Raw genomic sequence first — 23,385 nt, forward strand, 5'->3', positions numbered from 1 at the left:
TGATCTTATAGCGTCCATCAATAGGATGTTAGATATTTCCCCGCCAGCTCCTCCTGCGGAGGAGGCAGCTTCACAGCAGGAGAAATTCCATTTCAGATATCCCAAGCGTAAATTAAGCACTTTTCTGGACCACTCGGACTTTAGAGATGCAATCCAGAAACACCACGCTTATCCTGAGAAGCGGTTTTCTAAACGGCTTAAAGATACACGCTATCCTTTTCCCTCTGACGTGGTCAAGGGTTGGACCCAGTGTCCCAAGGTGGACCCTCCAATCTCCAGGCTTGCAGCTAGATCTTTAGTTGCAGTAGAAGATGGAGCGGCACTTAAAGATGCCACTGACAGGCAGATGGAGCTCTGGCTGAAATCCATCTATGAAGCTATTGGAGCGTCGTTGGCGCCAGCTTTTGCAGCCGTATGGGCACTCCAAGCCATTTCAGCTGGGCTTATACAAGTCGACTCGGTCACACGTACATCTGCCCCGCAGGTGGCACCATTGACCTCTCAAATGTCTGCATTCGCGTCTTACGCGATTAATGCTGTCCTGGACTCTACGAGCCGTACGGCGGTGGCGTCAGCCAACTCTGTGGTTTTGCGCAGAGCCCTGTGGTTGAGAGAATGGAAGGCAGATTCTGCTTCCAAGAAGTGCTTAACCAGTTTGCCTTTTTCTCGTGACCGATTGTTTGGGGAGCGTTTGGATGAAATCATTAAACACTCCAAGGGTAAGGACTCATCCTTACCTCAACACAGACAAAACAAGCCCCAACAAAGGAGGGGTCAGTCTGGTTTTCGGTCCTTTCGAGGCTCAGGCAGGTCCCAATTCTCCTCGTCCAAAAGGACTCAAAAGGATCAGAGAGGCTCAGATTCTTGGCGGACTCAGTCACGCCCAAAAAAGACAGCAGGAAGAACCGTTACCAAGACGGCTTCCTCATGACTTTCAGCCTCCTCTCTCCGCATCCTCGGTCGGTGGCAGGCTCTCCCGCTTTGGCGACATTTGGCTGTCACAGGTCAAAGACCGTTGGGTGAGGGACATTCTGTCTCACGGGTACAGGATAGAGTTCAGCTCTCGTCCTCCAACTCGTTTCTTCAGAACTTCCCCACCGCCCGACCGAGCCGATGCTCTGCTGCAGGCGGTGGCCGCTCTAAAGGCGGAAGGAGTGGTGGCTTCCGTTCCTCTTCAGGAACAAGGTCACGGTTTTTACTCCAATCTGTTTGTGGTGCCAAAGAAGGACGGGTCCTTTCGGCCCGTCCTGGATCTAAAGTTGCTCAACAAACACGTAAAAACCAGGAGGTTCCGGATGGAATCTCTACGCTCCGTCATAGCCTCAATGTCTCAAGGAGATTTCTTAGCATCAATAGACATCAAAGATGCTTATCTTCACGTGCCGATTGCGCCAGAGCATCAGCGTTTTCTACGCTTCGTTATAGAAAGCGAACACCTGCAGTTCGTAGCGTTACCTTTCGGGCTGGCAACAGCCCCTCGGGTCTTCACCAAGGTCATGGCAGCAGTAGTAGCTGTCCTGCACTCGCAGGGTCACTCCGTGATCCCGTATTTGGACGATCTACTTATAAAGGCACCCTCTCAAGAGGCATGCCAACACAGTCTGGACGTGGCACTGAAGACTCTCCAGAGTTTCGGGTGGATTATCAACTTTTCAAAGTCAAATCTAACCCCGACCCAATCACTAACATATCTTGGCATGGAGTTTCATACTCTCTCAGCGATAGTGAAGCTTCCACTGGACAAGCAGTGCTCTCTGCAGACAGGGGTGCAATCTCTCCTGCAGAACCATTCCCACTCCTTGAGGCGCCTCATGCATTTCCTAGGGAAGATGGTGGCAGCAATGGAAGCAGTCCCTTTCGCGCAGTTTCATATGCGCCCTCTACAATGGGACATTCTCCGCCAATGGGACGGGAAGTCGACGTCCCTCGACAGGGATGTCTCCCTCTCTCAGGCAGCCAAGGACTCTCTCCGATGGTGGCTTCTTCCCACCTCATTGTCAAAAGGAAAGTCGTTCCTACCCCCATCCTGGGCGGTGGTCACGACAGATGCGAGCCTATCAGGGTGGGGAGCAGTGTTTCTTCACCACAGGGCTCAGGGTACGTGGACTCAGAGAGAGTCCACCCTTCAGATCAATGTTCTGGAAATCAGAGCAGTCTATCTTGCTCTGCGAGCCTTCCAACAGTGGCTGGAGGGCAAGCAGATCCGGATTCAGTCGGACAATTCCACAGCGGTGGCGTACATCAACCACCAAGGGGGAACACGCAGTCGGCAAGCCTTTCAAGAAGTCCGGCGGATTCTGACGTGGGTGGAAAACACAGCATCCACCATATCCGCAGTTCACATCCCAGGCGTGGAAAACTGGGAAGCAGACTTTCTCAGTCGCCAGGGCATGGACGCAGGGGAATGGTCCCTTCACCCGGACGTGTTTCAGGAGATCTGTCGCCGCTGGGGGATGCCGGACGTCGACCTGATGGCGTCACGGCACAACAACAAGGTCCCGGTTTTCATGGCACGGTCTCACGATCACCGAGCTCTGGCGGCAGACGCCTTAGTTCAGGATTGGTCGCAGTTCCGACTACCGTATGTGTTCCCACCTCTGGCATTGTTGCCCAGAGTGCTCCGCAAAATCAGGTCCGACTGCCGTTGCGCCATTCTCGTCGCTCCAGACTGGCCAAGGAGGTCGTGGTACCCGGATCTGTGGCATCTCACGGTAGGACAACCGTGGGCGCTACCAGGCCGTCCAGACTTGCTGTCTCAAGGGCCGTTTTTCCATCTGAATTCTGCGGCCCTGAACCTGACTGTGTGGCCATTGAGTCCTGGATCCTAGGGACCTCAGGTTTATCTCATGATGTTGTTGCCACCATGAGACAGGCTAGGAAACCATCCTCCGCCAAGATCTACCACAGAACGTGGAAGATATTCTTATCTTGGTGCTCTGCTCAGGGAGTTTCTCCCTGGCCATTTGCATTGCCTATTTTTCTTTCCTTCCTGCAGTCTGGGTTGGAAAAAGGTTTGTCGCTTAGCTCCCTTAAAGGACAAGTCTCTGCGCTATCCGTATTGTTTCAGAAGCGCCTGGCGCGACTTCCTAAGGTACGCACGTTCCTGCAAGGGGTTTGTCATATCGTTCCCCCTTACAAGCGGCCATTGGAACCCTGGGATCTGAACAAGGTTCTAATTGCTCTCCAGAAGCCGCCTTTCGAGCCTATGAAGGAGATTTCCTTTTCTCGGCTTTCACAGAAAGTGGCTTTTCTGGTGGCGGTCACGTCTCTTCGGAGAGTGTCAGAGCTGGCGGCGTTATCTTGCAAATCTCCCTTCCTGGTGTTTCACCAAGACAAGGTAGTACTGCGTCCAATTCCAGAGTTTCTTCCCAAGGTGGTATCTTCCTTTCATCTCAATCAGGATATCACTTTACCATCTTTGTGTCCGCATCCAGTTCACCAATTTGAAAAGGGTTTGCATCTGTTGGACCTGGTGAGAGCACTCAGGATCTACATTTCCCGCACGGCGCCTCTGCGCCGTTCGGATGCACTCTTTATCCTGGTCGCTGGTCAGCATAAAGGGTCGCAAGCTTCCAAATCCACCCTTGCGCGGTGGATCAAGGAACCAATTCTTCACGCCTACCGTTCTGCTGGGCTTCCGACTCCTTCTGGACTGAAGGCCCATTCTACCAGAGCCGTGGGTGCGTCCTGGGCATTACGGCATCAGGCTACGGCTCAGCAGGTGTGCCAGGCGGCTACCTGGTCGAGTCTGCACACTTTTACCAAGCATTATCAGGTGCATACCTACGCTTCGACGGATGCCAGCCTAGGTAGACAAGTCCTGCAGGCGGCGGTGGCCCACCTGTAAGAAAGGGCTGCCTGACAGCCCGATCACGAGGTATTCTTTTACCCACCCAGGGACTGCTTTTGGACGTCCCAATTGTCTGGGTCTCCCAATTAGGAGCGAAAAAGAAGAAGGGAATTTTGTTTACTTACCGTAAATTCCTTTTCTTCTAGCTCCAATTGGGAGACCCAGCACCCGCCCTGTTTTTTCTTAGGGTATTTGTTTTTCGGGTGCACATGTTGTTCATGTTGATAAGTTACGTTCTCCGATATTGTTTATCGGATTGAATTTGTTTTTGAAACAGTTATTGGCTTTCCTCCTTCTTGCTTTTGCACTAAAACTGAGGGACCCGTGCTCCCACGGGGGGGTGTATAGCCAGAAGGGGAGGGGCCTTACACTTTTAAGTGTAGTACTTTGTGCGGCCTCCGGAGGCAGTAGCTATACACCCAATTGTCTGGGTCTCCCAATTGGAGCTAGAAGAAAAGGAATTTACGGTAAGTAAACAAAATTCCCTTCTTTTTTATTATGCTGAAAATGCTCCCCTTGGATTATACTCTAGTAAGGGATCGCAGAAAAATTATCACCTGTCCGCTGTGCCCTCTTACCTTCTTCTTACTGAGAGCAGGCACAATAGACACAACAGTGATCGCGGCTTGTGCAGTTGCCGCAGCGACTGTCTTCAGTGCTTTACTTCACTTGAATGCTTTGCAGCGCCGCAATCTAAGAGTATTTCTGTTTGCAGGAAATATGTCAAGGCTGAAACCTTTATGACCGTCACAGACCCCGTTCATGACATTGCTTTTGCTCCAAACTTGGGTAGATCTTACCACATCTTGGCAGTAGCAAGTAAAGATGTCAGAATTTTTACAATGAAACCTTTAAGGTGAGTTTTTCTTATGGTATAATATAATACTTTGAGTGCTTAAATAAATTAATACACCTCTAAATATTTAAACATTTTTCTAAATACCTTTTTTTGCAAAAAAAAAAAAAATGGTATGCTTTTACCTAAAGCACTCTGTCAGGATTTTAAACATGGCAACTGCCAGAACATGCAGCTGGATATTCTGTATGAAGCACGCACTAAAACTGTCAGGCTGACTGAGATAAATGTTTACTTTCAGTTCACTAAGGAAAGGTGTTAATCTTCTTGATTAGTTCGGCTCCACTTATAACTGTGATGTGAACTAAACAGAAGAATTTGCATTCGCATTACCTGACCAGAAAGTGATCTGCCGTCCTGCTGCGTGCCCTTTAGGATGGGTTCTGATTGGTAGTAGTTGCCATCTTGGAATCCTGACAGTTCAGTAGATAAAGCCTACCTTATTGCTATATAAAGGTATTTAAAAAAAAATTTAAATGTGTACAAATCTTGCTTCATTTCTTTATTACCAATAACATTTCTGCCAGGTTAAGAATTATTCTCCATTATCAATGATGGCATTGTATAATGTTAGGAAATGCACCAGCTGTGGTGAGTTAATTTCCACATATTACGACCTGTTTTCCAGGAAGGAGCTGACCTCTTCAGGGGGAGTTACGAAGTTTGAAATCCACACCGTGGCACAGTTTGATAATCACAACTCACAAGTATGGCGTGTAAGCTGGAATATAACAGGCACAGTCTTGGCATCTTCTGGCGATGATGGCAGTGTTCGTCTGTGGAAAGGTGAATGGTGTTTTGGCTTTGTGGGCCAGACATTGTAATGTCGGCTGTTGATCTGGCAGCGTTTCTCACTCTGAAAAACCAGCGAGGCCATGTACGCCACCAGCACAAAAACAATCTTGTGGCCTGACAGTTCTCAATTGTGCTATCACTAATGCTCACTTTCTTCTGCATGGGAATCTTAGCTTAAGTTAATAAAACCTTGCCCAAATGTTGTTATGATGGTCTACATGACCATGACGGTTGTGCCAGTGTTCATAAAGCTGCAGCCAAAGGACAGCTTGGTCTAAATAGTTTCTGTTATGGTGTTCACTTTAGCAAACTACATGGACAATTGGAAATGCACTGGTGTCCTAAAAGGAGATGGGAACCCTGTGAATTCCAACCAAGGATTCTCTGTGTCGTCTGTTGGCTCCGGCAATCAAAGTTTACCGAATTCAGTTAACGGGTCATCTTCTTCATCCAGGTAAGAAGCACACAAACAGTCTCATGAATAGGGGCTGTTTGTGCAGTATCTGTCCACGACCACTGCAAAAATGACATGGCTGCCGTGTACTCCAAGAACATCTGGCCACTGCCGGTAACAAGCTACCAGGTCTCGCACGCCCACTGATCAGTTATTGAGGGCTTATCCTTAGCTGTCAATAAAGAATTAGCGGCCAAGCTCTTTAAGAGTTTAGGAATATATTGATGTTGAATCTTTTTAGAAATAATCAGTGATTTAATGTATTTTGTAGTTTCCTCATATTATTTACAATGTGAAGTTTACCATTCTCCGAGCCGTAAAAGTGCAGTTACTTGAAGATCACATACCTGTTCTATTAAATTCTTTTATTTCCCATTAAATAGCAGTTCTGAAGCCTCAATATCATTATGTTAATTCTCCTGGATATCTATATATATAATTGCCTTATTCTGTCTGTCTGTCTTGCTCCAAAATTGTGTCCTTACGGTGACACAAAGCTGATTGGCCGCTGGGCTCGCCATGGCCCCGCCCCCCCGCACGGATTGGCCGCTCGCCCAGGCTGCGCCCCCACACGGATTGGCCGGCCGCTCGCCCAGGCTCCGCCCCCCCACAGATTGGCCTCTCGCCCCGGCACCCTGCAGGCATTGGCAACTCGGCCACGCCCCGCCCCCCTCACGCAATGCACGCTAGCTCTGGCCCCGCCCCCCCCCACGCATTCCCCGAACCGACACGATCACGGAGCCACTACTACCAGGTGAGTACTGTACCCCTGGAAGCCCACATCAGCGTACGCCGCCAAACCAGCCGACACATACCCTCGCATTGCTGGGGCTGGCCGGCGTATGCTGGTGTGGGCTCCCGTGCGAGTGGGGGACGAGATACGCTGGTAGCCATGGTAGCATAGTTACCAGCGCATCAAGGTCCTGCAGCGGCGGAAAATACACACACACGCGCACACACACACACATACACACACACCCACATCAGATCACACTCACTCTCACACACACCTCACACACACATCACATCGCATCCACATACTCACAACATCCTGGGATATCGCTTGCTTCTCGGCGGCGATACTGTGCTGTGAGCTTCCAGGACCTGCCGGAGGATCACATGGCCAGAAGCATGTGGTATCTCCGGATGTTGTGAGTATGAGCGCATATGTGTAATATCGTCAATGTGTGTGTGCGTGAGTGTATGCGATCGGGTGTGTGAGTGTCGGCAGAGGAGCACGGCGTGCTGGAGGAGGCTGGGAGGAGAGAGGCTGATCCTGGGGAAGGCTGGGATGGGGAGGCTGAGAGAAGAGAGGCTGATGCTGGGGGAGGCTGAGGCTGGGGTAGGCTGGGAGGAGAGAGGCTGATGCTGGGGACCGAAAAGGCTGATGCTGGGAGGAGAGAGGCTGATGCTGGGGGAGGCTGAGGCTGGGGTAGGCTGGGAGGAGAGAGGCTGATGCTGGGAGGAGAGAGGCTGATGCTGGGAGGAGAGAGGCTGAGGCTGGGGGAGGCTGAGGCTGGGGTAGGCTGGGAGGAGAGAGGCTGATGCTGGGGACAGAGAGGCTGATGCTGGGGACAGAGAGGCTGATGCTGGGGACAGAGAGGCTGATGCTGGGATGAGAGAGGCTGATGCTGGGATGAGAGAGGCTGATGCTGGGATGAGAGAGGCTGATGCTGGGAGGAGAGAGGCTGATGCTGGGAGGAGAGAGGCTGATGCTGGGAGGAGAGAGGCTGATGCTGGGAGGAGAGAGGCTGATGCTGGGAGGAGAGAGGCTGATGCTGGGAGGAGAGAGGCTGATGCTGGGAGGAGAGAGGCTGATGCTGGGAGGAGAGAGGCTGATGCTGCGGGTAGAGAGGCTGATGCTGCGGGTAGAGAGGCTGATGCTGGTGCAGCATGGCGGATGGAGCACGTTTTGGGAGTGCGCAGCATGGCGGATGGAGCACGTTTGGGAGTGCGCAGCATGGCGGATGGAGCACGTTTGGGAGTGCGCAGCATGGCGGATGGAGCACGTTTGGGAGTGCGCAGCATGGCGGATGGAGCACGTTTGGGAGTGCGCAGCATGGCGGATGGAGCACGTTTGGGAGTGCGCAGCATGGCGGATGGAGCACGTTTGGGAGTGCGCAGCATGGGAGATGGAGCACGATGGGGGGGTGCGCAGCATAGGGGATGGAGCACGATGGGGAGTGCGCTGCATGGGGGATGGAGCACGATGGGGAGTGCGCTGCATGGGGGATGGAGCACGTTTGGGAGTGCGCACCTCCCCCCAACACACACACACACACGCGCACTGCACAACACACCACACACACACACTGGGAACCACAAACAACTGCCCTACACAGACACCCACACACACAGACAACGCTGCACACACACAACACCCAACACACAAACACCGCGGCACACACAAATATACGCACATACCGCACAACACACACATTGCACAAAACATACCTCCCCCCAAAACACACCACACACACACAAACCGCGCAACACACATCTACATCGCCCATCGTGCTACATCCCCCATCATGCTACATCCCCCATGCTGCGCACTCCCCATCGTGCTACATCCCCCATGCTGCGCACCCGCCATCGTGCTACATCCCCCATGCTGCGCACCCGCCATCGTGCTACATCCCCCATGCTGCGCACCCGCCATCGTGCTACATTCCCCATTGTGCTACATCCCCCATGCTGCACACTCCCCATCGTGCTACATCCCCCATGCTGCGCACTCCCCATCGTGCTACATCCCCCATGCTGCGCACTCCCCATCGTGCTACATCCCCCATGCTGCGCACTCCCCATCGTGCTACATCCCCCATGGTGCGCACTCCCCATCGTGCTACATCCCCCATGGTGCGCACTCCCCATCGTGCTACATCCCCCATGCTGCGCACTCCCCATCGTGCTACATCAGAGAGAAGTATAATAGGAGGACTGTAATAGGAGGAGTAGTCCTGGGGGGAGAGGAGTATAATGCCGGCTCCCTGCACATGTGTACCGGGAGCCGGTGTACACTGGTAACTATGATACACATCGGGTAACTAAGGGACCTTAGTTACCCGATGTGTATAATGGTTACCAGCGTTCACGGGCTCCGTCAAGATCCCAGCGTCGCAAGGTTATGTCTGGCGCTGCTGGGATCGTGACGGAGCCGGTGTAGAAGCAAGCGATATCCCAGGATGTTGTGAGTGTGTGGATGTGATGTGTGAGGTGTGTGTGAGAGTGAGTGTGATCTGATGTGTGTGTACTCACCTGGGAGTCGGAGCTCCGTGTCAGTTGGGCCAGAGCGAGCGTGCATTGCGTGAGGGGGGCGGGGCCTGCAGAGAGCCGGGGCGAGAGGCCAATCCGTGGGGGGGGCGGGGCCATGGCGAGCCCAGCGGCCAATCAGCTTTGTGTCACCGTAAGGACACAATTTTGGAGCATGACAGACAGACAGACAGAATAAGGCAATTATATATATACTAGAAGGTGGCCCGATTCTACGCATCGGGTATTCTAGAATTTACGTATTGTGTAGTTCATGTATGATTTTTGTTATATATATATATATATATATATATATATATATATATATATATATATATATATATATAGAGATATATATATAGAGATGTTGTTGTGTGTAGTTACCAAGTGTTTGTGTAGGCGCTGTACATGTTCTGGGTGTTGTCTGGGTGTGACAGGGGGTGAGAGCGGTGTTGTATGTGTGTTGCGTTGTTTGTGGAGCGCTGTGTGTCTGCAGCGTTGTGTGTGTGTGTTGCGCGGTTTGTGTGTGTGTGGTGTGTTTTGGGGGGAGGTATGTTTTGTGCAATGTGTGTGTTGTGCGGTATGTGCGTATATTTGTGTGTGCCGCGGTGTTTGTGTGTTGGGTGTTGTGTGTGTGCAGCGTTGTCTGTGTGTGTGGGTGTCTGTGTAGGGCAGTTGTTTGTGGTTCCCAGTGTGTGTGTGTGGTGTGTTGTGCAGTGTGTGTGTGTGTGTGTGTGTGCATCAGCCTCTCTTCTCTCAGCCTACCTCTCCCAGCCTCCCTCCTCCCAGCCTCCCTCAGCATCAGCCTCCCTCTCCCAGCCTCCCCAAGCATCAGCCTCCACCAGCATCAGCCTCTCTCCTTCCAGCCTCCCCCAGCATCAGCCTCCGCCAGCATCCGCCTCCCTCTCCCAGCCTTCCCCAGGATCAGCCTCTCTCCTCCCAGCCTCCGTCCTCCCAGCCTTCCCCAGCATCAGCTTTCCCCTCCCAGCCTCCCTCAGCATCAGCCTTCCCCAGCATCAGCCTCTCTCCTCCCAGCCTCAGCCTTTCTCCTTCCAGCCTCCCCCAGCATCAGCCTCTCTCCTTCCAGCTTCCCTCAGCATCAGCCTCCCCTTCCCAGCCTTCCCCAGGATCAGCCTCTCTCCTCCCAGCCTCCTTCCTCCCAGCCTCCCCCTCCCAGCCTCCCTCAGCATCAGCCTTCCGCTCCCAGTCTCCCCCAGCATCAGCCTCCCCATGCATCAGCCTCCACCAGCATCAGCCTCTCTCCTTCCAGCCTCCCCCAGCATCAGCCTCCCCTTCCCAGCCTTCCCCAGGATCAGCCTCTCTCCTCCCAGCCTCCTTCCTCCCAGCCTCCCTCAGCATCAGCCTTCCGCTCCCAGTCTCCCCCAGCATCAGCCTCCCCAAGCATCAGCCTCCACCAGCGTCAGCCTCTCTCCTTCCAGCCTCCCCCAGCATCAGCCTCTCTCCTTCCAGCCTCCCTCAGCATCAGCCTCCCGTTCCCAGCCTTCCCCATGATCAGCCTCTCTCCTCCCAGCCTCCTTCCTCCCAGCCTCCCTCAGCATCAGCCTTCCCCTCCCAGTCTCCCCCAGCATCAGCCTCCCCAAGCATCAGCCTCCACCAGCATTAGCCTCTCTCCTTCCAGCCTCCCCCAGCATCAGCCTCCCCAAGCATCAGCCTCCACCAGCATCAGCCTCCCTCGTCCCAGCCTCCCCCTCCCAGCCTCCCCCAGCATCAGCCTCTCTCCTCCCAGCCTTCCCCATGATCAGCCTCTCTGCTCCCAGCCTCCTCCAGCACGCCGTGCTCCTCTGCCGACACTCACACACCCGATCGCATCCACTCACACACACCCGATCGCATCCACTCACACACACCCGATTGCATCCACTCACACACACCCGATTGCATCCACTCACACACACCCGATCGCATCCACTCACACACACCCGATCGCATACACTCACACACACCCGATCGCATACACTCACACACACAGACACTGACGATATCGCACATACGCGCTTATACTCACAACATCCGGGGATATCACATGCTTCTGGCCATGTGATCCTCCCGCAGGTCCTGGAAGCTCACAACAGCACAGTATCGCCGCCGAGAAGCAAGCGATATCCCAGGATGTTGTGAGTATGTGGATGCGATGTGTGTGTGAGAGTGAGTGTGATCTGATTTGTGTGTGTGTATGTGTGTGTATGTGTGTGTGTGTGCTGTTATGTTTCTGTATTTTCCGCCGCTGCAGGACCTTGATGTGTGGATGCGATGTGATGTGTGTGTGAGGTGTGTATGAGAGTGAGTGTGAGCCGATGTACACTGGTAACTATGATACACATCGGGTAACTAAGGGACCTTAGTTACCCGATGTGTATAATGGTTACCAGCTTTCACGGCCTCCGTCAAGATGCCAGCATCGCAAGGTTATGTCTCTGGCGCTGCCGGGATCCTGACGGAGCCGGTGTAGAAGCAAGCGATATCCCAGGATGTTGTGAGTGTGTGGATGTGATGTGTGAGTGTGAGAGTGAGTGTGATCTGATGTGTGTGTGTGTGTACTCACCTGGGAGTCGCGGCTCAGTGTCAGTTGGGCCAGAGCGAGCGTGCATTGCGTGAGGGGGGCGGGGCCTGCAGAGAGCCGGGGCGAGAGGCCAATCCGTGTGGGGGGGCGGGGCCATGGCGAGCCCAGCGGCCAATCAGCTTTGTGTCACCGTAAGGACACAATTTTGGAGCATGACAGACAGACAGACAGACAGATAGACAGACAGACAGACAGAATAAGGCAATTATATATATAGATATAACAAAAATCATACATGAACTACACAATACGTAAATTCTAGAATACCCGATGCGTAGAATCGGGCCACCTTCTAGTACAGTATATATTAATATATAAACAACTGATCTTTGTCATGCCCCTTGCAGAAAGGTGTCTCCGTATACCATCCGACACAGCACTATAGACCGTGGCAGATATTACACGAACGTGGTCCCAACCACTAATACACGTTGCCTCATTTTTTTTGTAGTGGTAATGCCAGAGGAACAAAGCAAAGTTTTGTTGAATGATTATGTCCCCTTTTGGTTAAAGCTACACAATGACTTTTATCACAACAGCTGTCAGATGACCCAAGTTATCTCGATGCCGCTAATACATCAGTTCAGAAGTGAATGGAATTGCATTGTGACCCAAACACTACCGCGACTGGGAAGCCACAAACAGACTGTTGGATTTCTTGTAACTTGCTTGTCGCAGTAGTGTAGGTTTTGCAATGCAACTGAATTCACTTGATGTAGCGGCGACACAGGGAGGACTTGGGTGGCTTGACAGCTGTCGGTCAACGTCGTATAGCCTTGGTGTTAACCATGCACAGCACTATATCTTTTTGTAGCAGTTATGGCATGCAAGTGCCCCATATGCAATGTAAAGCTCAGCCACTACCAAATAAATGGTCACAGCAGGTTACAAGAATAGCCATTTGGAAGAACTGAACCATTGTAGGCCTCTTTCACATGTATGCGTAAAACATGTTTCACAGTTCGTGGTGTAGATGCGTATGTGTGTTCGTGTTACGCGTGCTATCCGTGTGATATCCGGATAGCACACGGACAGCATGAGCTGGTGTACTTACCAGTCTCCGGCCCTGCTGTTGCTTCCGGGTCCGTGGTGAGTGCAGTGAATTTGTTGGACCTGTGGAAGCCTAATTAGTTAGGCGAAACAGCTGTCGTCCTCTACCTGGGAGCCAGCTTACAGCTCGTCTCCTGCTTTTTACCCTGCACCGTCTAATAAACTAAAGATTCCTGCACAGCGGTACGGAGTGCGGTCCCTCATTTCCTTCACTCATCCATCAAGTGCAGTGAATATGCAATGAGCAAAATGAGCAGGATCTCAAAGAGACAACAGTGCTGGAGACAGGAAAGGATAAAAAAATCTTTATTTTTGTGTGACACGTGATTTCTCCGTTAAGTGTCACATTGATGTCATACGGCTCATATCAGTGTGCGGTCCAAAGTGACACCTGCGCTGTGGGAGAGTAACTGATATGCTGCCGTGTGGAGCACACGGACACATGGCTCATCTACATGGCTTATCTGAAAACACAGACGTGTGTGCAGACCCATTGATTTTAAAACGCACGTGTGTCTGCTACATGTGAAAACGGATGTCGCACGTACCGGAGACACGAATGTATGAAGGAGGTCTTTAGCCTAGTCCTAGTTCTGTCTTTTAAATACTGATGTAAACTTTTGTACCATGAATGTTTCCTAAAGCCGTTTGATGTAATGTTTGCTTTGTTGATGTGGTTATGTCTAGTTTTTACAATGTTACATATTTTGCACCTCACCATAACCTGTTTTACCTGAGTGATGCCCTTTTTCCCCCCTCCCTGTTTGTATTGTGTCCTTAACAGAGTGCACATTTGATGCCAAGCTAACCGGAGTAACTTTGCTGTTTAGCTGCTTGTTGCATGCCCGCAGGAATGGATACCAAGGTTTTCCTCTCCACAACACACAGAAGCCTACTTAATACTAAATGTTTGTTTTGTCTTTTTTTTTTTCTTTTTTTCTGTTTTTCAAATTTATTAAAATACTCTTTGTTACTAACTAAAAAGAAGTTTGTACTTTTTTACTAAAGATTTTGATGGTATGTACAAATCACTTAGGCTATTTTCACACATCCGGTTTGAGCAGTGCGGCTCAATCCGGCTGTGAAAACCTATGCAACGGATGCGGCGAAAACACCGCATCCTTTGCATAAGTTTTTACATGCGGCCCGTCCGTTTTTTTACGGTTGCGGCATGCTACTGAGCATGCGCAGTGGAAGAAACCGCAGGCGGCGGCCGGATGCGTTTTTTTCCACATCGCGCCGCATCCGGCGTCCATAGGCATGCATTGAAAAATGCGCCACAGCGGCCGGATGCGGCACAATGCGTTTTTTTTTTGCCGGAGCAAAAAACGTTGCAGGCAACATTCCATCCGGCCGCGGCATCGGCTAAATCTGCCGCATGCGGCAAAAACCGGACCAAACACAAGCCCATGCGGCACAATACAGCACTAATGTAAGTCTATGCAAAAAAACCCGCAACCGGCGGCAAAAAAAACGGTTGCGGTTTTTCTGCAGAGTATTGTGCCGCAGAGCAAAAACCGGATGTGTGAAAGTAGCCTAAGGGGGAAGATCTGTTACATTTTGTGTTCTTGTATTCAATCCCTATATATGCCCAAGTTTTGCACAGAGAGCAAGGCGTTCCCACAAAGCGCTGTACATGTACAATGCGGTGATGACACCCTTTTGCTGGTTCCCGGCTGTTCGGTGAACAGCTGGATGAAATTATTAAGGAAGCTACTGGCGTGAAGAGTACTTCCATGCCACAAACCAAGACCAGGAAACCCGCCCAGGGTAGGAATCAGTTGAGGTTTCGTTCCTTTCGTTCCTCCAACTGGTCGTCCTCTAAGCCCTCTGCTTCGTCCGCTAACTCTGCTAAGGACCAGAAATCCAACTGGCGCCCAAAAGCGCGTCCGCAGAAGACCGCAGAAGGTTCTACCACTAAGGCAGCCTCCTCGTGACTCTCTGCCCGCTCCAGCAACGTCCTTAGTCGGTGGCAGGCTCTCCCACTTTGGCGACGCTTGGTTAAAACAAGTCTCCGATCAGTGGGTGAGAGATATCATATCTCACGGCTACAGGATAGAATTCTCTTCCAGCCCGCCAAACAGATTTTTTTCTCTCAACTCCCCCCTGCTCCAAGGCCGCCGCCTTCTCACAGGCCGTGGCATCCTTGCAGGCAAACGGAGTAATTGTACCAGTTCCCGCTCTGGAACGGTTCAGAGGTTTTTACTCAAACCTCTTCCTAGTTCCCAAAAAGGACGGTACCTTCCGGCCCATCCTGGATCTCAAGCTTCTCAACAAGCATGTTTGGGTGCGGCATTTTCGCATGGAGTCTCTGCGATCAGTCATTGCCTCAATGACCCAAGGGGATTTCCTGGCGTCCATCAACATCAGAGATGCCTATCTACATGTGCCAATTGCAGTTTCACACCAGCGTTGGTTACGTTTTGCAATAGGAGAGGATCATTTCCAATTCGTGGCTCTCCCCTTCGGGTTAGCCACGGCCCCTCGGGTATTCACCAAGGTCATGGCAGCAGTGATTGCGGTTCTGCACCTCCAGGGGTTGGCAGTGCTCCCTTACCTGGACGACCTTCTAGTCAAGGCTCCATCCAGCGCAGACTGTCAGCGGAGTGTCTCGCTCACTCTCGCCACTCTAGCCCAATTCGGGTGGCTTGTCAATCTTCCCAAATCCACTCTGACTCCGACCCAGAGTCTCACGTACCTAGGGATGCAGTTCGAGACTTTGCCGGCACTTGTGAAGTTGCCCTTAATCAAACAGCAGTTACTCCAGCTAGCGGTGCGCTCTCTGCTGAGGCCCCGCCGTTATACCCTCAGGCGTCTGATGCAGGTGCTGGGTCAAATGGTGGCGTCCATGGAGGCTGTTCCCTTTGCCCAGTTCCATCTGCGCCCCCTGCAGCTGGACATTCTCCGCTGTTGGGACAAGCGGCCTTCCTCCTTACACAGGTTAGTGGCTCTGTCGCCACGGATCAGGAGGTCTCTTCAGTGGTGTCTTCGGCCCCTCTCCCTGTCCCAAGGGCGCTCCTTCCTGGCCCCGTCCTGGGTGATTCTCACCACGGATGCCAGTCTATCCGGCTGGGGAGCGGTATGTCTCCACCACAGAGCGCAGGGCACTTGGACTCAGTCCGAGTCAGCCCTTTCAATCAATGTGCTGGAAACCAGAGCCGTGCTTCTAGCTCTCCTAGCATTTCACCACCTGTTGGCGGGCAGGCACATTCGAGTCCAGTCAGACAACGCGTCAGCGGTTGCCTACATCAATCACCAAGGCAGGACACGCAGCCGCCTGGCAATGATGGAGGTACAACGCATCCTTCAGTGGACGGAGGACTCCAAGTCCACCATATCCGCAGTCCACATCCCAGGCGTGGAAAACTGGGAGGCAGATCATCTCAGCCGTCAAAGCGTGGACGGTGGCGAGTGGTCTCTGCACCCGGCAGTGTTTCAGTCAATCTGCCGCAAATGGGGCACTCTGGACGTGGACCTAATGGCATCCCGTCACAACAACAAAGTTCCTGTTTACGTGGCTCGCTCCCATGATCCTCAGGCCTTCGCCGCGGACGCTCTGGTTCAAGACTGGTCCCAGTTTCGTCTGTCCTACGTGTTTCCCCCTCTAGCTCTCTTGCCCAGAGTCCTGCGCAAGATCAGAATGGAGGGCCGTCGAGTCATCCTCATTGCACCGGACTGGCCCAGGCGAGCTTGGTATCCGGACCTGCTCCAACTGTCCGTAGAGATGCCGTGGCATCTCCCGGACCGTCCAGACCTTCTCTCGCAAGGTCCGTTTTTCCGCCCGAATTCTGCGGCCCTCAAATTGACGGCGTGGCTCTTGAGTCCTGGATTTTGACGGCTTCTGGTATTCCTCCTGAAGTCATCTCCACTATGACTCGGGCCCGTAAGTCTTCCTCCGCTAAGATCTATCACAGGACTTGGAGAATTTTCCTGTCCTGGTGTCACTCTACCGGCCATCCTCCTTGGCCATTCTCTTTGCCGACCCTTCTGTCTTTTCTACAGTCCGGTCTGCAGCTAGGGCTGTCCCTCAACTCTCTCAAGGGACAAGTCTCAGCTCTGTCAGTTCTGTTCCAGCGGCGTCTCGCTCGGCTGGCTCAGGTCCGCACTTTCATGCAAGGCGCGTCTCACATCATTCCGCCTTATCGGCGGCCTTTGGATCCCTGGGACCTTAACTTGGTCCTCACGGTATTGCAGAAACCCCCTTTTGAGCCTCTTAGGGAGGTTTCTTTGTATCGTCTTTCTCAGAAAGTGGCCTTTCTGGTTGCCATAACTTCTCTCAGGAGAGTCTCTGATTTGGCTGCGCTCTCCTCGGAGTCACTTTTTTTAGTTTTTCATCAAGACAAGGTGGTTCTCCGTCCGACTCCGGATTTTCTTCCTAAGGTGGTCTCTCCCTTCGACCTTAACCAGGACATTACCTTACCTTCCTTCTGTCCGGCCCCTGTTCATCGCTTTGAAAAAGCGCTGCATACTCTAGATCTGGTGCGTGCTCTCCGGATCTGTGTGTCTCGCACCGCTGCGCTCAGGCGGTGCACCTCTCTTTTTGTGCTAACCACAGGTCGGCGCAAGGGCCTCCCTGCTTCTAAGCCGACCTTAGCTCGTTGGATTAGATCGACTATTTCGGACGCCTACCAGAGTACTCAGGTGCCTCCCCCGCCGGGGATTAAGGCACACTCGACCAGAGCTGTCAGTGCCTCTTGGGCTTTTAGGCACCAGGCTACGGTTCAACAAGTCTGTCAGGCTGCCACTTGGGCTAGCCTGCATACCTTCTCGAAGCAATACCATGTGCATGCTCATGCTTCGGCAGATGCGAGCTTGGGCAGACGCATCCTTCAGGCGGCTGTCGCCCATTTGGGAAGTTAGGTTCTGCCTACTTCTTAGTTTATTCTGTTTATTTCCCACCCAGGGACTGCTTTGGAACGTCCCAAGGTCTGGGTCTCCCAAAGGAACGATAAAGAAAAAGAGAATTTTGTTACTTACCGTAAATTCTTTTTGTTATAGTTCCGTATTGGGAGACCCAGCACCCTCCCTGTTGCCTGTTAGCAAATTCTTGTTCCGTGTGTTATCACCGGCTGTTGTCGTGGACAGAGTCTCCGGTTGTTCCGGCTCTTGCTCTGTTCTACTTGTGGGTGGCTATTCTCCTTCAGCTTTTGCACTAAACTGGCTGGGACTGGCTCACCAGGGGGTGTATAAGCTCAGAGGGAGGAGCTACACTTTTAAGTGTAGTACTTTGTGTGTCCTCCGAGGCAGAATCTAAACACCCATGGTCTGGGTCTCCCAATACGGAACTAATAAGAAAAAGAATTTTACGGTAAGTAAACAAAATTCTCTTTTTAATGTTACAAGGCCTGAGGTGTGAATGGGGAGCAGCAGTGTTACATTTGGTGTAATCGCTCAAATACTCTCTCATACTGGTCACTGGAAGTTCGATATGGCAAAGAATTCTTTCAGGATCTGAAAAAAAAAAGGAATTGTTGCTTTACATAGAGCTGGCCTATGTTATAAGAAGATTACCAACACCCTGAAACTGAGCTGCAGCACGGTGGCCAAGACCATACAGATGTTTAACAAGAGAGGTTATACTCAAAACAGGCCTGTCCACGGTCGACCAAAGAAGTTGACTGGACGTGATCAGCGTTATATCCAGAGGTTGTCTTTTTAAAATAGACATATAAGTGTTGCCAGAATTGCTGTAGAGGTTACCGTATTTTTCGGACTACAAGACGCACTTTTTTATTCCCTCAAATGTTGGGAGGAAGTGGGGGGGTGCGTCTAATAATCTGAATGTAGAGCTCAGAGGAAAGAGGGTGCTGTGGTGGAGCCATGTGGGCCAGCTCATTTCATATGCACGCCCATCATCTCTCAGCGCTGAAGCCGGCGCTGACAGGTGGGCGGGGGATGCGCGCATACTAAACAGCCGGCCTGCATGATCACCCCTGGCAACTACAGCCTGGAGTGATCATGTGTGGCTATATAAACTGCCCCCGCACATCATCATCAGCGCGGGGTGCAGTGCATCAGTATACTCACCGGCCACGATTCCTGCAGCATCGCTTGTCCTCCTGTCTGCCGGCCGACACAGACAGGAGGACGAGCGATGCTGCAGGGATCGTGGCCGGCTCCACACAGGTCAGCGGCGCTGCTGCTGGCACAGACTGGAGGAGGAGTGATGCTGCGTGGAGCGAGGAAAGGTGAGTATGAACGTTTATTTTTTGGGTGCTACAGGATGTGGCCATACACCAGGATGGGTTATATAGCAGGATGGGGTATATAGCAGGATGCGGCCATATGACAGGATGGTAGTATATAGCAGGATGGGAGCTATACCAGGATGAGGGACATATATATATACAAGGCAGGAGGATAATTACCAGGATGGGGTACCTTAGTAGAGAATTTGGGGACATTACCCCCATAACAGTGTCAGCACCAGATCCTCGCCCCACAACAGTGTGTCATGACCACATTTTTTTGCTTAAAATTTTATTTTCCTATTTTCCTCCTCTAAAACCAGGGTGCGTCTTATGGTCCGGTGCGTCTTATAGTCCGAAAAATACGGTAAATGGATGGGGTATCAGTCTGTCAGTGTTCAGACGATACACACTGCATCAAACTGGTCGCCATGACAGTTGTTCCAAAAGGAAGCCTCTTCTAAAGATGATGCACGAGAAAGCCCATAAACCCTTTGTTGAAGACAAGCAGACTAAGGACATGGATTACTGGAACCATGTCCTGTGGACTGTAGAAGCAGAGCTAGGGGCACTTTGCACACTACGACATCGCAAGCCGATGCTGCGATGCCGTGCGCGATAGTCCCCGTCACAGCTGCGATATCATGGTGATAGCTGGCGTAGCGAACATTATCGCTACGCCAGCTTCACATGCACTCACCTACCCTGCGACGTCGCTCTGGTCGGCAACCCGCCTCCTTATTAAGGAGACGGGTCGTGCGACGTCACACGGCAGGCGGCCAATAAAAGCGGAGGGGCAGAGATGAGCGGGACGTAAACATCCCGCCCACCTCCTTCCTTCTGCATTGCGGCCGGGACGCAGGTAGGAGATGTTCCTCGCTCCTGCGGCTTCACACACAGCGATGTGTGCTGCTGCAGGAACGAGGAACAACATCGTAACATCGGTCCTTCCCAATTCATGGAAATGACCGACGCTACACCGATGATACAATTACGACGCTTTTGCGCTCGTTAATCGTATCAAAAATGCTTTACACACTACGATATTGCCTGCGACGCCGGATGTTCGTCACTTTCAATTTGACCCCACGGACCGCACCTGCGATGTCGTAGTGTGCAAAGTGCCCTATAAACTTATTTGGTTCAGATAGTGTCAAGTGTGTGTGGCAGCAGCCAGGTGAGGAGTAAAAAGGCAAGTGTGTCTTGCCTGCAGTCAAGCGTGGTGGGAGTGTCATGGTTTGGGGCTGCATGAGGGCTGCTGGCTGTGTGGGGGCTACAGTTTATTGAGGGAATCATAAATGCCAAGATGTACTGTGAGATAATGAAGGAGAGCACGATCCCCCGCACTTCAGAAACTGTGCCACAGGGCAGTATTCCACTATAACGACCCCAAACACACCTCCAAGACTAAAGCTTTGTGCGCACGTTGCGTAAATTCATGCATTTACGCTGCGTTTAGCACTGCAGCGTGAATGCATGCGTCCTGCGTCCACTGCACAATCTATGTAGATTGTGCATAATCCATCCGCACGTTGCTTTTTTGAATTCAGCAATTTGGATGCCAAAATTTTGAAACAAATCGGTGCGTTTAAAAAAGCAACATGTCAATTAATTTATGCACTTTTGATGCAGCTCCCACTCTGTCTATGGTGGGGGCAGCATCCCAAGCGCATGAAATCGGCATTTATTTTGCTGAAACAGTGCATCCATTACGCAGTGTTTCTGCAGCGCACATGTACTGACACATCGCTGCAGAAATTTCAGCATTTACGTGCGCACAAAGCCTAAGGCTAGGGCCCCATTTTGCGTTCACCTACTTGCAGTTCTAAATGCACGTTTTGGGCTGAATTGATTTGACCAAAGTTGCCTTTTTCAGAAATTTAGCGCTGAAAATGCATGCGTATTTACAGCGTTTTAGATGCGTTTTCAGCGCTTTTTACCTGCTTTTCCACCTGCGTTTTGATAGATGCATTTTGAGCATCATGACACTGCTAAATAAAGTTTAAATAGACAAAATCAATGAAAAAATTGGAAAAAAAGAAACAAATCTATATTTTTGTGAAAAATAATGAAAATAGATTAATTTAATGAAATTATAGCGGTAATATGATATTTAATGGAAAAATAGCAATTTATTAAAATTCTTATTTTTAATTGTCGGACTATGTATGTGTGTAAAGGGACATATGAAATCATTATTTTGATGTCCAAAAAGCATGCGTTTTTGAAGTCCAAAACGCATGTTTTCTGCACTGGAAAAGCAGGTAAAACGCAGGAATTTGCTGGAATCTTGGTTTTTGCCATTTCTCATAGACTTCAATGTTAGCAAAACGCACCCAAAATGGCAAAAACAATTGACATGTTGCTTTTTTGAACGCATGGTTTTTGCCACAAAATATGCAAATTAAACGCAGTGTGTTAAAACGCAACGTGGGGTCTAGAAATCCCCATTTTCCCATAGACTTTGCTGGGAAATCAAAACGCATGCCTTTTGGCATGAAAAAGGTGCTTTTCAAAACGGACCTAAAAAGCACTAAAAACGCAGGTGGAAATGAAAAGTGGGGCCCTAGCCTAACACTGCCTTGCTAAAGAAACTGAGGGTAAAGTGCTGGACTGGCCAAGCATGTCTCCAGACCTAAATCCTATTAAGAATCTGTGGGGCGTCCTCAAACAGAAGGTGAAAGAGCGCAAAGTCTGTAACATTCACCAGCTTCATGATGTTGAAGAGGATTCCAGTGGCTCCTGTGAAGCTCTAGTGAACTCCATGCCCAAGAGAGTTATAGCAGTGCTTGAAAATAACGGTGAAGTAAGGTGATTCCCTGCACGGTATATAATAAAAAACAAACACGCGGCGCCAATCTCAGCGCGTTATCAAAGCGGCTCACGGGTGCCCTTTTTTTTTTTTTTTTTACTGAAGTTTTATGCACTCCCAAAAACAAAAACTTCAGGCATATATGACTTTTCCAAAGTCTCCTTATCCGAGTCTGCTGCTTGCCTTGAATTGCTCCTGTGTATGGTCCTGCCTCGGATTCCCACAGGTGAAAAAGTTAAAAATGAAGTGAACCAATTCTGTAGTGGCCGCGCTCCCCGTAGTGATGATTTTAAAAACTCTCTTGTACTCAAATGGAATTTATTACTCAAACATACGGAAATAAAAAACGGATACAACGCGTTTCGGCGGGAACAACCGCCTTCCTCAGGTATCTAAATAAAAATGCATCTCACTCTACTTTATAGATAAAAAAATAAATACAATTTACCTGGAATTCAAATAAGGGTGTGGATATAACCACAGCTGTATAATCAGTTTCTTAGTTCACTTCAACTCTAGTGGTTCATTAAAAACAAATCCACAAACAACAAATCACTTAGAAAATCATAAAACTAAAAACACTGTAAGCATTTATCAATAAAATTACTATCAATAAGATTTATCAAATAAAAGGTAGTACAAAAAAAAAAAAATAGATATAAAAATTCTTTAAAAAACAAATTTAATTTTTTTTTTTTTTCTTTTTCGTTATATTTAGACAGGGATGTATACTATATTCTTTCCACAATATCATTAAGGCCATTAGGATGCAAGGTTTGAAGGCGGTAAATCCAATATGTTTCTTTGCTATTGAGCAAAGAATTTCTATTGGTCGTTCCCATAGGTATCTGTTCTAGAGGTGTCACCCTTATATTAAAACTAGAAGGTGGCCCGATTCTACGCATCGGGTATTCTAGAATTTACGTATTGTGTAGTTCATGTATGATTTTTGTTATATATATAGATGTTGTTGTGTGTAGTTACCAAGTGTTTGTGTAGGGCGCTGTACATGTTCTGAGTGTCGCGGGGGGTGAGAGCGGTGTTGTATGTGTGTTGCGTGTGTTGCGTTGTTTGTGGAGCGCTGTGTCTGTAGCGTTGTGTGTGTGTGTGTGTTGTGCGGTTTGTGTGTGTGTGGTGTGTTTTGGGGGGAGGTATGTTTTGAGCAATGTGTGTGTTGTGCAGTATGTGCGTATATTTGTGTGTGCAGCGTTGTCTGTGTGTGTGGGTGTCTGTGTAGGGCGTTGTTTGTGATTCCTAGTGTGTGTGTGTTGTGCAGTGCGCGTGTGTGTGTGTGTTGGGGGGAGGTGTGCACCTCCCATCGTGCTCCATCCCCCATGCTGCGCACCCCCCATCGTGCTGCATCCCCCATGCTGCGCACTCCCAAACGTGCTCCATCCGCCATGCTGCGCACTCCCAAACGTGGTCCATCCGCCATGCTGCGCACTCCCAAACGTGCTCCATCCGCCATACTGCGCACTCCCCATCGTGCTGCATCCCCCATGCTGCGCACTCCCAAACGTGCTCCATCCGCCATGCTGCGCACT

The 23,385-nt window shown here is 50.6% G+C and overlaps 1 protein-coding gene across 2 annotated transcripts in view; it reads left to right on the forward strand.

The window, feature by feature from the left end:
- The window catches only part of SEH1L (SEH1 like nucleoporin), a 71,875-nt gene that overhangs the window by 33,095 nt on the left and 15,395 nt on the right, over positions 1-23,385 (forward strand). Inside the window, exons 6-9 of one of the 2 annotated variants that reach the window (XM_075314587.1) lie at positions 4,566-4,706; positions 5,335-5,492; positions 5,808-5,955; positions 13,626-13,811. In XM_075314587.1, coding sequence (XP_075170702.1) covers positions 4,566-4,706; positions 5,335-5,492; positions 5,808-5,955; positions 13,626-13,638 — 460 coding nt within the window. In that variant the 3' untranslated portion in view covers positions 13,639-13,811. Of the gene's footprint in view, positions 1-4,565; positions 4,707-5,334; positions 5,493-5,807; positions 5,956-13,625; positions 13,812-23,385 lie in introns of those variants that run through there. The other variant, XM_075314586.1, reaches the window with a different exon arrangement.

This window comes from Anomaloglossus baeobatrachus, chromosome 6, assembly GCF_048569485.1.
Source record: "Anomaloglossus baeobatrachus isolate aAnoBae1 chromosome 6, aAnoBae1.hap1, whole genome shotgun sequence".
Taxonomy (NCBI): Eukaryota; Metazoa; Chordata; class Amphibia; order Anura; family Aromobatidae; genus Anomaloglossus; species Anomaloglossus baeobatrachus.